We start from the raw sequence: 13828 nt of genomic DNA on the forward strand, positions 1-13828 counted from the left end.
ACAAGTCCAGCAGGAGATGTTTTCTCCATGAGCTTGTATTCCTCAGTCAGGTGCTCTAAAGCAGAACTTCACTCTAACTGATGAAAATTTGCTGCAGTTTTCTGCTTTTACAGCTTCAGCTCTTGCCACAAACTCTTGAACTTGCAGATGAATGAAGAAAGAATTTATCTCACCATATGCAGTTAGTATTATGGGTTAGCTCTGTGGAGATAGCTGCTGCTGGTGTACCTTTATGCACTGTCATTTTGCTGATAGGACATATCCTGGAAAGTACCTGGCCGGCTTGGGATTTTATATCCAAGGTCAGTTACCACAAAATAAAAATTCCTTTTTCTTCTCATTCTATGATCAGCCTATTTTTGCTTACCTGGTGCTGAAACTGAATAAAGATGATAATGTCTTAGTTATACTCACTGACCATCTGTGCATGGTTTGAGTACTGTCATGAATTTTAAGTTTAGTTCATTTGCAAGCGTTCATGGTCCCACGCATCTAGGTGTCCCATTGAACATAAGTCTGCTTTAGACATTGTCGCTTTATTTAGCTTTTCATATGTTCATTTTAGATATTATGAATGGTCAACTTAAAGGCTGCAGAATAGATGAACACCTGCTAATCTTTCCCTGTGATGTTTAAGCTTTATTTCAGTCATTCTTGCAGCTGAAATACTATTTTGTCTTCTGCAGAGGCTGTACAGTTGGTGCTGTTTTGCAGTGGAATGAAAATATTTTATGGGTGATAGGGTTTGCAAATTTAAATTAGTGCTTTTGAAATTGCATAGCAGCCAGCTGGAGGAGGGAAGGCAATGTAGAAAAGCAGTTGGTGAACACTCAAAAATCTTTAGTCTGGAGAAGTATGTTGAGCGTTACTTTGAAATGACATGCTCCAAGGCAAAGTTAGTCCTGGACAGGATTAAAATCTCACTATTTATTTCCATGCATAGTTGCTCTGTTCAAAATATGCCGTACCCAGAAAAAAGACAGAAGACTGTTAATAATGGTCCTGTGTGTATATATACAACTATAATATATATATTTATATTAATTTATAGAAATATATATAACTGTATAATAATATACAATTACTTACCATATAATTATATATACTATATTAAAGTATATGTACTATATATATGATGTAACTTTGTTATAAGGATTATATATCAGTAACTTCATTATAAGAATGCTTTACAGGAGACTGTATTTAAGACTACTTGGAAGTATAAAAGTTCAGTTAAATAAACCATCCTGTCTTTATAGTGATGCATTGAAAAAAATTAAGGTTTAAAACTTAGAGATGGAGCTTCTGTTGTTGGCCACTGTAGTCTATTGCAATAAATGTAAAAAAGCACCTCCTCCTGTGGGTCCCTGGGTCACTGCTTTCTGTCTTCTTACTTCCCTTGATATGTTCCTCTTCTCTTGCTCATTTCCTTGCAAGGACACCAGTGGGTTAAATTTCCATTCTTCCCTTCGTTGTCTCTCACAAGATTTTTAATACCTGTTGGTTTGGGATACCATGCAACTAGTAAAGATCCCAGGGAAGATTTGCTCAAAAACCTCACTTGACACTCCCAGCTACTGAGGATGAATAATGAATGGCATTAGAATGAGACTGCAGATGTTTATTTTAGGAGGGAAGCAGTGATTCTGTAAAGAAAAGGTTTTTTCCAAAGGAATTTGCTGTAGGCTGTGGAAGCACTGCACTTCTTAGTGTTCCTTATTATTTAAATTTTGGCAAGAGTTTAGTAGCTAATGAGCATGCATTGATTTTTATGTCATTTTTAGATCACTGCAAGGATAATTAAAAGTATAAATAACTTAGCTTCCCGGTGTATTAAGTATATAGGCACATCATCAACCATAATTTAGAATTGTTTTTAGATTAAATCATTTTTACAAATAGTTATTTAATTTAGCAGGTTTGTCCTTTGGTTCAATAAAGTCATCTGTCATTTATATCAGAGCTGTAGCTCATGGAAAGGGCAGCTTTAACAACATTCAGTGAACTCTGACAGTCAGGGCTGAGCCTCTGTCAGCTTTTATATTGGATTCTTCAGCACGGTCTTGATTCAGCAAAACAATGAAGCCATAGCTAACAGTAATCTCCTTCAAGGGTTTCACAGCATTTGGAGTCCTAAATGCAGAGCGCATTTACTTAGATTGTAACTAATCAAGTTAATCCAGTGCCTTGGTAGCAACACTGAGTAGTGCTCTGAGTAAGAGCTTTTTCATTTTCCAGTTTTGATCTCTGTAGACTACCTTAGGTTAATGTATTTATAGAAGTAGCCTGGTAAGTCAGAGGTGGTGATGGGGGTGCTCTGGAAAGGAAAAGAGGGCTTACCTGTTCCTCTTCAACAGCAGACTTATTTTGTCTGTTGCTGAAACGGTTGCATTTTGATATGAATCTCATGCACGATGGAGGGTGATTACTACTGATAAATGGCCTTGGCACTGATGGAAGAGGCTTCTTTTGAAAGAAATGCAATCTAGTGAGAAATCTGGTCTGGATTTTCAAAATCTTGTGAGAATCCTTATAATTTTTTCCTGGTTTTGAAATACAAAGATTTCTCTTGCTTCACTGACATGCCGTGAATATTGTGGTTTTTGTGAAAACTTAGGACATTATGGGTAAGTTCCACAACCTGATGGATGACTGTGTGCCTGTTTGCTAGTACTTATATCAAGGAATTATGAAATTTCATGATTTTGGTGTCTTAAACCTTGCTTTTAAGGACACAATTTTCCAATGTTACTCTGACTTATGTAGGCATTTTAGCAATTCATTGGGATCAATTCCATAATGAGCAGTGGAGAAATACCATTTTCTGGTGCATTTCATCTCTTATCATAGAATCAAAGAATCATAGAATTGTTTAGGTTGGAAAAGACCTTTAAGATCATCCAGTCCATCCATTATCCTAACATTACCAAGTCCACCACTAAACCAATTAAGGGGAGAGTAGCAATTTCATGTTTCCTGGCTTAGTGGCTGGATTATATTTGATGAAAGTAAAAACTAGGAATCATTAAGGTTGGAAAGGATCTCTAAGATCAGCAGTCCAACCATCAACCCAACACCACCATGTCCACTAAACCATGTCCCAGAGTGCCATGTCTACCTGTTTTTTGAACACTTCCAGGGATGGGGACTCCACCACCTCTCTGGGCAGCCTGTTCCAATGCTTGACTACCCCTTCTGTGAAGAAATTTTTCCTAATATCCAATCTAAACCTCCCCTGACAAAGCTTGAGCCCATTTCCTCTCATCCTATCACTATCTACTTGGGAGAAGAGATCAACACCCACCTCACTACAACCTCCTTTCAGGTAGTTGTAGAGAGTGATAAGGTCTCCCCTCAGCCTCCTCTTCTCCAGGCTAAACAACCCCAGTTCCCTCAGCCGCTCCTCATAAGGCCTGTGCTCCAGACCCTTCACCAGCTTCGTTGCCCTTCTCTGGACACGCTCCAGCACCTCAATGTCTTTCTTGTAGTGAGGGGCCCAAAACTGGACACAGTATTCCAGGTGCAGCCTCACCAGCGCCGAGTACAGGGGGACAATCACTTCCCTAGTCCTGCTGGCCACACTATTCCTGATACAAGCCAGGATGCTGTTGGCCTTCTTGGCCACTTGGGCACACTGCTGGCTCATGTTCAGCTGGGTGTCAACCAACACCCCCAGGTCCTTTTTGGCCAGGCAGCTTTCCAGCCACTCTTCCCCAAGCCTGTAGCGTTGCATGGGGTTGTTGTGACCCAAGTGCAGGACCCGGCACTTGGCCTTGTTAAACCTCATACAGTTGGCCACGGCCCATCGGTCCAGCCTGTCCAGGTCCCTCTGCAGGGCCATCCTATCCTCGAGAGATTGACATTCCCACCCAGTTTGGTGTCATCTGCAAACTTACTGAGGGCGCACTCAATCCCCTCATCCAGATCATCGATAAAGATATTAAACAAGGCTGGCCCCAAAACAGAGCCCTGGGGAATACCGCTCGTGACCGGCCGCCAACTGGACTTAACTCCATTCACCACTACTCTCTGGGCTCGGCTACCCAGCCAGTTTTTTACCCAGCGAAGACTACGCCCGTCCAAGCCCTGAGTCACCAGCTTCCTTAGGAGAATGCTGTGGGAGCCTAATATATTTGAGATCTTTCTTAAGAAAATTTGGTTGAAGTAGGCTAAGAGGTTTAAAAGTTCTGGGGAAGGGTGGGATGAAGAAAATAGGAGATGGAGAAAATGGGAAGGATGGTGTGACAGACAGGATGCTTAGAATGATTTAGGTTTTCCTGTTGGTGAGATCACTGGTAGGTAAAAGTGGATGATGATGATTTACAGAGGTGGATTTAATGTCCTGTGAAAAAATTCACTCTGACATGTCCTTTTCTTAACTGAGAGCATGTTCCTAGTTTGGACAATTTTACTGAGTATGTCTTACTACATCTTACTGTTTTAAAGCCTGGTTTCCAAAGCTGACTCACATCTCCTTCAAGCACTGTCAGGGTCAATAGGTAGTGGTGAGATTTTACCTGTCGTAAAGTCAGTCCGAAGTAGGTGCAGTCTTGCGCCCTGCAATGACTTAGGGAATCTGTGTAGAATTTATGAATTTCATTTCATACTGAGGGTCATAATTTTTTTTTGTCAGACTGAGAAGTCCAGAATCTCAAGCCTTCTTTGCAATGTAGAAAAGTTGAATGTTTGCAGAAGGAAGAACATAAAATAGCATTATTTCTCTTCTTAACCTCACCTTCCTCCAGCTAATCTGTTTTACCTCCCCCTTATTCCTTTCAGCCAGCATAGCAAACTGTGCAGTGCTCTCTGGGAATTATGCTGGCTCTTGCCTTTACTCATAAAAGGAGCAGGCTTGCCCCAGCCGGCTTTCTGTCAAGGGAAGCATAGAAGCAAGGATTCATTGCTGAGTAAAGGTACTAGGGAGCAGGGGAAGAGAGCACATGCATTCAAAGTCCTGTCTACATCCGAAGTTACCGTGCGCACATGAGTCCTACTGCTTTCTTTCCCATCTTCTTCCTCAGCCCTCCCAAAAACTCCTTCTGACAATTTGCCCTATCTTAATGTCAAACTGAATTACTCTTTTTTTTTTTAAGATCAGGAGAGCAAAACATAGTTTTGTTTACATGGCTGAGGAACTCTCAGCCGGCACAGACTGTTGGCATTTGGGATTGGTCTGGGAGGAAGCACTGAGCTGATGGGCTGAGTTGTCCTCCATGGGTGCTCATTCTGCTGAGGAGCACTGTCAGCCAATCTGCCTCTTTCAGTAAACAGAAAGCAAACAGTCTCCTCTCCTGTAATGGAAGTAAGACAACTCTCCTTACACAGAAAGATTCTGTGAAACTAATGTGAAAAAACGGGGGGAAAGGGGGTTTGTTTTGCTTTTGTTTTAAGCATAGATGTTTTCCTCCTTCCTCTACAATGAAGATTATGGAAAAATACTCCCAAGAGTAATATGGATAAAGCGGAACAAAGAGACATGATGTAATAAAGCAGTGACTTCCCACAACCACTGGTGTTAAATGCTGTGAAAGAAGTCATAAAGACTAATTCCTAACATCAGTGTTCCTGGAGCAGTAAATGCTAGGACACGCATGATTTTTTTTTAATGAGGGAAAACACTGGAATTGTTTCAGGAAATACTAACAACTGAGCTTCAATAAACAAAAATTGCAATATAATTAGGCTAGATGTCTTTATGCAAACAGTCTTTCCCCCAAATAAACCAATAACCACAAAAAAACAGCCCTAGTGCAGTGTCAGGGCTGTAAGAGTTGGTCTTTAAAATGAGGAGGCAGCTCCAAAAAATCCGCAAGTCAAAACACAAGAATTAAATTGGTACTGAAGTAAGTTGTGAATATTGCTTGGAGTTCTGAAGAATTCCTTTGCAGAGAGGGTGTTGATCTGTGGAAACACCTCCCCAAGACCTAGAACCTTGGCATATCACCTCCAGTCTCCAAACTCTCTAGCTGTGTTTGAAGGTGCCTGCACAGTGCTTTGTTTAGACTTGCTGATTTCTGAAAAACTGAAAGCCCCAGTTTTGCTAGCTTCACCTAAATTTGCCTGTATCACCAGACAAGATTGTAAAAAATATCAAACCAAAGACCTAGTAAAGAACATATAAAGGTAAGTTTCTAAGTATGTTTGGAAATGAAGTTACCAATGAAATATAAAACTCAATTCTGGATTACAATTAAGAAGACTCCTTGTTTGGTGGCTGCTCAGTGCTCATCATCTAGGGCTAGTGTACAGAGGTGTACCTGCTGCCACACAGACATAACCGCAGCCACAGCCACTTTGAGATGTACCTGCTTTGGCGTGGACTTATTCACGGCCACAGACACTTTGGGGTGTCCTGCCCCTGTGTGGACTCATCCACAGGTCACAGTCCCGTTGACTCAAGTTCACGCTGGAGTTCCAGCCTGTCCAGTACAGCAGCGCAGAAACAGCAGCGATGCCCTGGCCATCTGCCAGCCCAGGCGCATCACCATTGCTGTTACCAAAATGTTCACAGGCACAGCAGAGTAAGATGATAAGCAGCACAGCAGTACAGCAAGCAGCGAAAGCAAAAAACAGCCACTAACAAGCACTAGACTCTAACGTACAGTAAGGCAAGCAAGCCCCATGGCAAGCACAGGAGCCTGCCAATCAATAGCTAAACAGCAATAACAGCTATAAATTCAATCCAGCACATTCCAATCAAATCTGTCATTATCTCAAAGCCTTCAAGCCCCATGTTGGATGCCAAAAAAGACTGTCCCTGGTGGGGTGGCGTGAGAAGCAGAAAAGGGCTTGACTCTGTGTAAGCCTGCTCAGCAATCATGAAAACATCTCTGTATTATGAACACTGTTTCCAGCACAAGTCCAAAACATAGCTCCATACTAGTTACTATGAGGAAAATTAACCCTGTCCCAGTCAAAACCAGCACAGCTAGATGTTCCTCCTGGAGCATTTACAGAGTCTGGACCAGTCAGGGCTGCCTCTCCTGGGCTTGGCCACTCCGTAGTCTTTTAAAAGAATCCTGCTTCCTTTCAATATAGACAAAGTATTTGGGGCTTATCTGGAGGCTTGTACCTTTCAAGAGAGAAAATACTCCAGGGTGTCTTCTGAACTGCTCACCTTCCTGTCCAAGCAGACAGGCTTTTTTTTGTGGTAGCTTTAAACAGCTTTGCCAGATCCGTCTGGTGCAGTATAAGTTTCCAATGACATACTGCCTGTAATGAAGGCTGTTAACATGCAGCAGGTTTTGGCCTCTGTTCTTTGGTATGGTCTCAGCCACATGAGTGATGTCTCAGTTAAGTGATGCACTGCCATTAGGAGTGCCAGAGGGTGCCTAGTCCAGCACCTCCTTCTCCTTACTGTGTATGGTATAGAGCTCTTTATGTCAAAGTGACCCGCTCACTGTGGTGAGGGGTGAGAAACAACATGGTACATTTAGTGATTTAGAAGTGATATAATTCTCTGTGTCTTTTATTTTGGATTTAAAAAAAAAGTGAGAGAAAGCACTCCTGTCTTTTTTAAGGAGATGGAAGCCTCTCACCTTGTGTGCATTATGGGTCTTGCTTCTGCATGTGGAAGTTCTTACATACTCATAGATAAACAAGGAGAGAGCAGAAAATATAAAGGTTAGGAAAGAAAAAAAAACAGTTAAAATTGAAGAGGCTAATTTAAGACAATTGGATGTAAGAAAGTGAAGATACACTCACTCTTTGAAGAAAGATGTGTAAATTATGCTAAGTAGAACATCTAGAAGAGCTAAGAGGGTGATAGGTAGAGTTAATAATGAAAACTTATGTAGAAAAAGTTCATATGCAAGCTTATACCTAATAAGAAGCAGGACTTTACAGAGAATCGGTGGGTTTGGGAGACTTGAGGGAATGAGAATCATCCAGAAGGGCACAGATATTGTGAAGAGAGTATTTGCTCGGTTTTTACCATGGCGAATGTTGGGGTGATGCCTGCTCTTTTAGGTGCTTAAAAAATGCAGCTGTTTCTAGATAGGACATTAAAACAAGCTGATATGTTCATGAGCAGTGGTTCAGTCAGAATAAGAAATTTCCAGAAAAGCTGGAGGAATTTAAAAGTGAAAGCTGATGCTAAAAATAGTTATTGAAATTGTGAAGTCTTGGACCTGGAAGTGAAGCAAGTATTGTCTTCCAAAGTGATCCTCTCAGATCTGCTGAGCAGAATTGGCATTTGTCTTGCTCTGGAATATCTGATACTAGCAGCTCAGATAAAATTATTAAAATAACTGGATCACTGATCAGTGTGACAATTTGTGCATTAAGGAAGAAACAACCCTGAACAATAGGAAGTGGAACATTCTTGTGTTTTGAGTTAATCTTGTTGAACTAATCTTGTTCTTCAGCATGTGGTATCAGGAACAGTTTATAGAAATGTGCTTTCAGAATGTTGTTTTTATGACTAGCTCAGAAATATTAATTATTTTAATACATCTAAAGCAGAAAGCTGTATAAAATGAAATGGGATTGAGTTTTTGCTTGATATAGACTGTTAGTAAGGTTTCAGTGAGAGCCTCATAAACATCAATTTTGAAAATCGCGCCTGACCTCCTGTCTTTTCAGAAGTGAAAGGACATTTTCCTTACTAGAAACAAAATAAAAAGTGGAGGCATTATGTTCTATATAGAATACTGTAAATGTAAAAACATTACATTTACTGTATATGTAAAAACACTATATGATGGGAAATTGCCAGTGGCAGATGAGATTTGGTTCAGAAATATTCAAACTTTGAATTAGAAACATGAGTGGATTGCTCTAATGTATGCTAGGTTTTCCTTTCACATTATGTATCTTTTTGTAAGATTGGTGGTACGGATAAGGTACTCTAAATACACTTTGTATTTCTGGTAAAACTGTGACTTTTTTATCTGTGACTTTTCCAGGGAAAATGTGAAGAGAATCTTTTATCGCAATACTATGACACATTCTAATATTTATTTGAAACTTGGGTTTTAGATATATTTTAAAAGAATTAAAAAGGTTTTTTTTAACTTTATAGCCTTGCTGATGCATGGGAAAATGATATTGGAGTTCATCCTATAAAGTTTCCATCAGAAACTTGTCTGGAATTACTGCTGATACTGGGTTTGAGTACCACCTCTCTGCCACCTTCACTTCGATGCATGAACTCTTTTCGGGTAAGGAACAGCTGCTATTTCAGTATAAAGGTGTTATTTCTAGGAAAAAGAGAGATCCCTGGGGCCCATAAACCCTTTCAGAGTAAAGGTTTATCTTCTGTGGTTGCATGACTCTCCATTATATTAAATATAGCAACGAAGAACTTCTGGTAGTGCTCAGTTTCTTTCAGTCGTATTAAAGGTAGACCAAGGCAGTAAATTTCATTGGATTTTTAAACAGTGAATCACTGTTTAAATTAAATTAGGTGTTTAAAGAAATTCTGTCAAACACTGGAGTAGCTAGAATCATTATACAAAATCTTCTTGGCTTAAAAAAAAAAATCCTCAGATAAAAATAAAGATTTCCAGTGGTGAAAACCTGTAAAATTAGGAGTGGAGCATTCACAGTTTTGTCCAGTGTTGTTCTGTATGTTCTAATGTTCTCAGCAGTCACAGAAATCTTCCTAAGAAAACATTGTTGCAGGCATGTTAAATTGTGATTTGTATTTATCATGTGTCTGCAGATGTACAATTGTTACAAGTGAAATACAGAGACATCTCAATTCATGATGATACGAGATATCAACTCATCCTTTTTATGATGCTTCTGTCTTCCCCTGTAGTTACGTAGTCCATCAGTTGTGTATTGATGCAAATCTAAAGTAAGAAGCTGTTGAGCAGTAAGCATACCTGAATCTGTGTTTGTTTTGACAGCTATAGAAGAATCATCGTCTTAGTGGGACTGAGTGTCCTAAACAGTTCATAACATGAAATCTGGTAGCTTCTATTTGTCCATACTCCCAGTCTGTAGTTAAGGCACATTTAATTAGCATTCCTGAGTTATGTTTACTGAAAAATAATCTTATTGTAGAATTTTGGAGCCAGAAAGAATATGGTCATTAGCCAAAATCAAGTAATTGTTTTTAATAGAGTTACACTGATGTACAACTGCTGAAAACATGTCTAGATGTTAGGAAATAAGTATGCACCTGCATTGTCTGCTCCTTTTGCATCTTGTGAGCTTGGAAACAGGAAGTCTGTGTACAGTGAACTCTCGGGTATGACAGCAGCCATTGATTGTTTCAACATGATATTTTAATACCCAAGGTCAGATTTGTTATTGGGTTGTACATTTGGAGGCCATAAAATTGAAGAATCTCCTGGATGCCGGCAGAGTGAGATCGTAAAAATTACAAGTTTCAAGGACTGGCCAGTACCAGTTATCCTTGCAGTTGAATAGTCCATGTTTCCTATTAAGAAGTGAACATTTTGGTTGTCTAATCCAGGACGATGTATTCCTTGTCTATTACACTGCCAGTAATCTGTGGCAAAGTCTTCTCTGCTTTACCCATGATGGCTTAAATAGGAGTCTCTTCTTGTATGCTGAAGCTGTATGTCCTATCTTGTTTCTGTGTGTACTCAGTCCCAGGTTGCGCACTTAGGATTTTCTTTGATTTGTATACCTGAGTAGAGGTGGGAAGTGGTAAGGGATTGTCAACTGGTGCAGATATGAATCGGTAACCTCAGGAAGGGTTTTTACCTCAGAGTACACAAAACACCAGACTTTTCTTTTTCCTTGTCAGACTCTCCGTGATTGTGCTTGATTACTCCTGGGTCATTTTAGCTTCGTGACGCTTTCTCTGGAAATGAACTGTCGCCCTAGAGGCCTGCCACGCGTGGCCTGGAAGCGAGTCGGGGTAGGGTTATGTCAGCCATGGGGCAGGAAGGCCCCGTGCATCCCCTGGAGACCCTCTCACGGCGGCCTTTCAAACTCAAAGTTCAGTGGAACCGCTGAAAGCAAACGTCACCGTGCTTTGCTGAACTGAAGTACTGTGGGGGACAGCATCTTGCGGCACTGGTCTGCACAGATCTCGGTTTGCCCAACTGTGTGCCAACATAGGTGATGTGACAATGTCTGTTCTTGGATACAAACATGATTTCAGTCTGAAGATACTAGATTTTGAGCTGATTCCCGGTGTCTCTGCTCTCACAGCAAAAAGAAAGGCAAAAATTCATAGTTTTCAAAAAGCCCAAGTTCTGAAACCCACTCTGATAAGATAATGTTATATTTTGCCAAGTGGGAGGAAAGGAAAATGGCTGTTTTGATAAACTTCTGGCTCCAAATTTCACTCTCCTTGCTAAACAGTCAATATCACCAAGTGTTTGTCCTGGAGGGCAAACTGTCCATGAAAATATTGTTTTCTTTATTTTTATCCTTGCAAATCTTGTTTGGATCTCAGTTTGGGAATCCATGAAGCAGAAACAAAGCTTGCCCAAGCTTTTCACTGATACTTTACAATGGGCTGTCAGCCTCATCAGGTTTTTTTCTGGCTTGCTTCTTTGTACTCATGTTCACTTTCTCTACAACAAATACTAGAATTATGTGTCCTAGTTTTTCTGTATTTTTCTTGGAAAAAAATGGCAAGATCTGCAGAGAGCTGGAATAATGATATTAAATTGTGCTATTGCCTGAGCATAAGATGCCTCTGCATCCAAAATACTGAGGATTGTGAGTCAAACAGGGAATAATAAAAGGACACTAATCAAAAACTGGTATTTCATGTCTCCGGATGGACCAATGGCAAAATGACAAAAACTAGTTTTGTTTTCTTTTGTGGTAGACCTGCAGTGGTCTAGAAAAAAATAAAATGAACTCTATATTACAATAATCCTTGTATTTGAACTGAAAACAATCATAGAGTTTCCTGTTATCCACATGAGGCAGTCTTGTTCTATAGGAGGCCAGGGTCTTGCAGCTGAACACTGTCATCTGAATGCTGGGGAAGTTAGAAGGGGAAACAACCCCAGAAAGTGCCAGAGTAAGTGATCCCACCGTTGGACACATGGTGTGGAGATGAATGGACCACTAGTTTCCACTGGCGCATTTTTTATGTTCTGATACAGTATTTTAAAATGCATCTAACAGGCAGCTGTATATGTAGTGATCTAAAAGTTACAGTTTAACTTCTGAGATCATATCAGTATAGCTTTAAAACATTGAATTGTTTGTAGTTAGGTAGACAAAAATGATCTCAGCCATAGCTCTGTGTTGTTTGAGACTGTATTTGCGCTCTCTCTCTATTATATTACAACATTGCAATGTTGACAAGCCAAAATTTTAGTTGGTATACATATGCATTGGATGATGTTTAGGTTGTAAAAAGCACACGAAGGAAATATGCTTAGTTGCTAATCATCTCTGTAATAAACTCTGTTCTGCTTTGTGCTCTAGAAGTGTTCCCTGGGACTAGCTTAGCAGACTCCGTATCTGTGCTGAGACATAAATTACATTTTATTTTCCAACGGTGTGCTACTGCTTGGTAACATAATATTTGAAATCACTTTTCAATTCCGTTTTGACCCTGTGAAGATTTTTCAGCGTGATTTACATCGCTGGAGCAGCCTGAAGGAGAGGAGCAGCAGCAGACTATGTTACGTAGCCGTCTGCTGAGTTTAAGGGGGTCGGTGCTTACTGCAGCCAGCTTTTAAGCTTCCCAGGCTGTTGATCCTAGGTGCTAGATTGTCCTTGGCTCGTCTCTCATTTTACCTGTGCAGTTACACTAACATTGTTCTGGTGGACTGTAGAGAGTTAAATCTTAGCAAGCCTGAGCCTGGAAGCTCTTGAGGGACCAAAGTGGGTAGACAAATTCTTGCTGGTTGATGTCTGCCTCCAGGTTTACTGGAGACCGTGGATTTGCAGCCCTGACATGCACCTTCCCAGGCTTGTAACCCCTCTCCCATACTAAGGATGTCTTGGATCAAGGGAATGGGATTGACTGAGGCACTTGATACTTATCCTGGAACAACGCAGAAAGTAGTAAGAAGGGAGAGAGGAGTTGGCTACTAGGAAAGATTAAAAAATTTCTTAGCTTGCTTTTGCTCTGAGCTGTGTTCAGCTCCGTTACACTGTACAGAAAGCTGTTACCTTATTACACTCTTGATCTGTCTCTCCACCCACCTGAGCTGTCAGCCCTTTGCTTTGGGAACAGTTGGGCTTGACTTTGTGTATTATTCTTAATACCTGCAAGCACTTGTAGCTAGCACTCGGCTGAGTTATCGTGTACTTTATCATGGAACTGTTCAGCGGCTGCCTCTCAGCGCGGTCTGGGAGGATGTGTTGGTACTTTAGGGCCTACAACACAGAACAGTTAACATGGGGAGATGCTTTAAAGTGACAAGTAATCTCTGCTGTGTTTTGCTAACCTTATCTCATCTTTCTCTGAGTTCAAGCACAGTGAACAGAAAATGTGCTGGATATTGAATTCTTATGACAATATATGGGGCTGTTCAGCACATTCTCTCTCACTGCTGTTATTGTGGGAAACCAGGCATTTTACTTCCCATATCAAGGCACTATTCACAAGGCCACAGACTGTAACAAGAGTTCTCAGAGTTAAATAGGTCACGGTTTTATTTTAACTTTTACAGTTGCATGAAATTGTAAGAAGATTGTGATTAAGAACTGCTGAGCAGTTTCAAAATTTTGTTTGAAATAGCCCTTGCTATTCTTTGGTGCTGCACCCAATGCCACTGGTAGCTTATCAGCACACTGTCCGCTTTGGTTAAGAGAAGTACAGCCAGTGTTTAAGAAAAACCAAAGTGTTCATTCTGTTGTTGCAATAAGCATTCCTAGAGGTGTCTCTGAAGGAAAAACTCATTTGCAGTTACTTTGCTTCCAAAAAAAAAGG

At 40.5% G+C, this 13828-nt stretch overlaps 1 protein-coding gene across 1 annotated transcript in view; it reads left to right on the plus strand.

Moving 5' to 3' along the window:
• Window positions 1–13828, plus strand: part of UBE3D (ubiquitin protein ligase E3D) — an 83849-nt gene that overhangs the window by 39390 nt on the left and 30631 nt on the right. The window contains exon 9 of the mRNA XM_075707647.1: window positions 9023–9161. Within this exon, the coding sequence (XP_075563762.1) occupies window positions 9023–9161 (139 nt within the window). The remainder of the gene's footprint in view (window positions 1–9022; window positions 9162–13828) is intronic.

This window comes from Pelecanus crispus, chromosome 3 (assembly GCF_030463565.1).
Source record: "Pelecanus crispus isolate bPelCri1 chromosome 3, bPelCri1.pri, whole genome shotgun sequence".
Classification (NCBI taxonomy): Eukaryota; Metazoa; Chordata; class Aves; order Pelecaniformes; family Pelecanidae; genus Pelecanus; species Pelecanus crispus.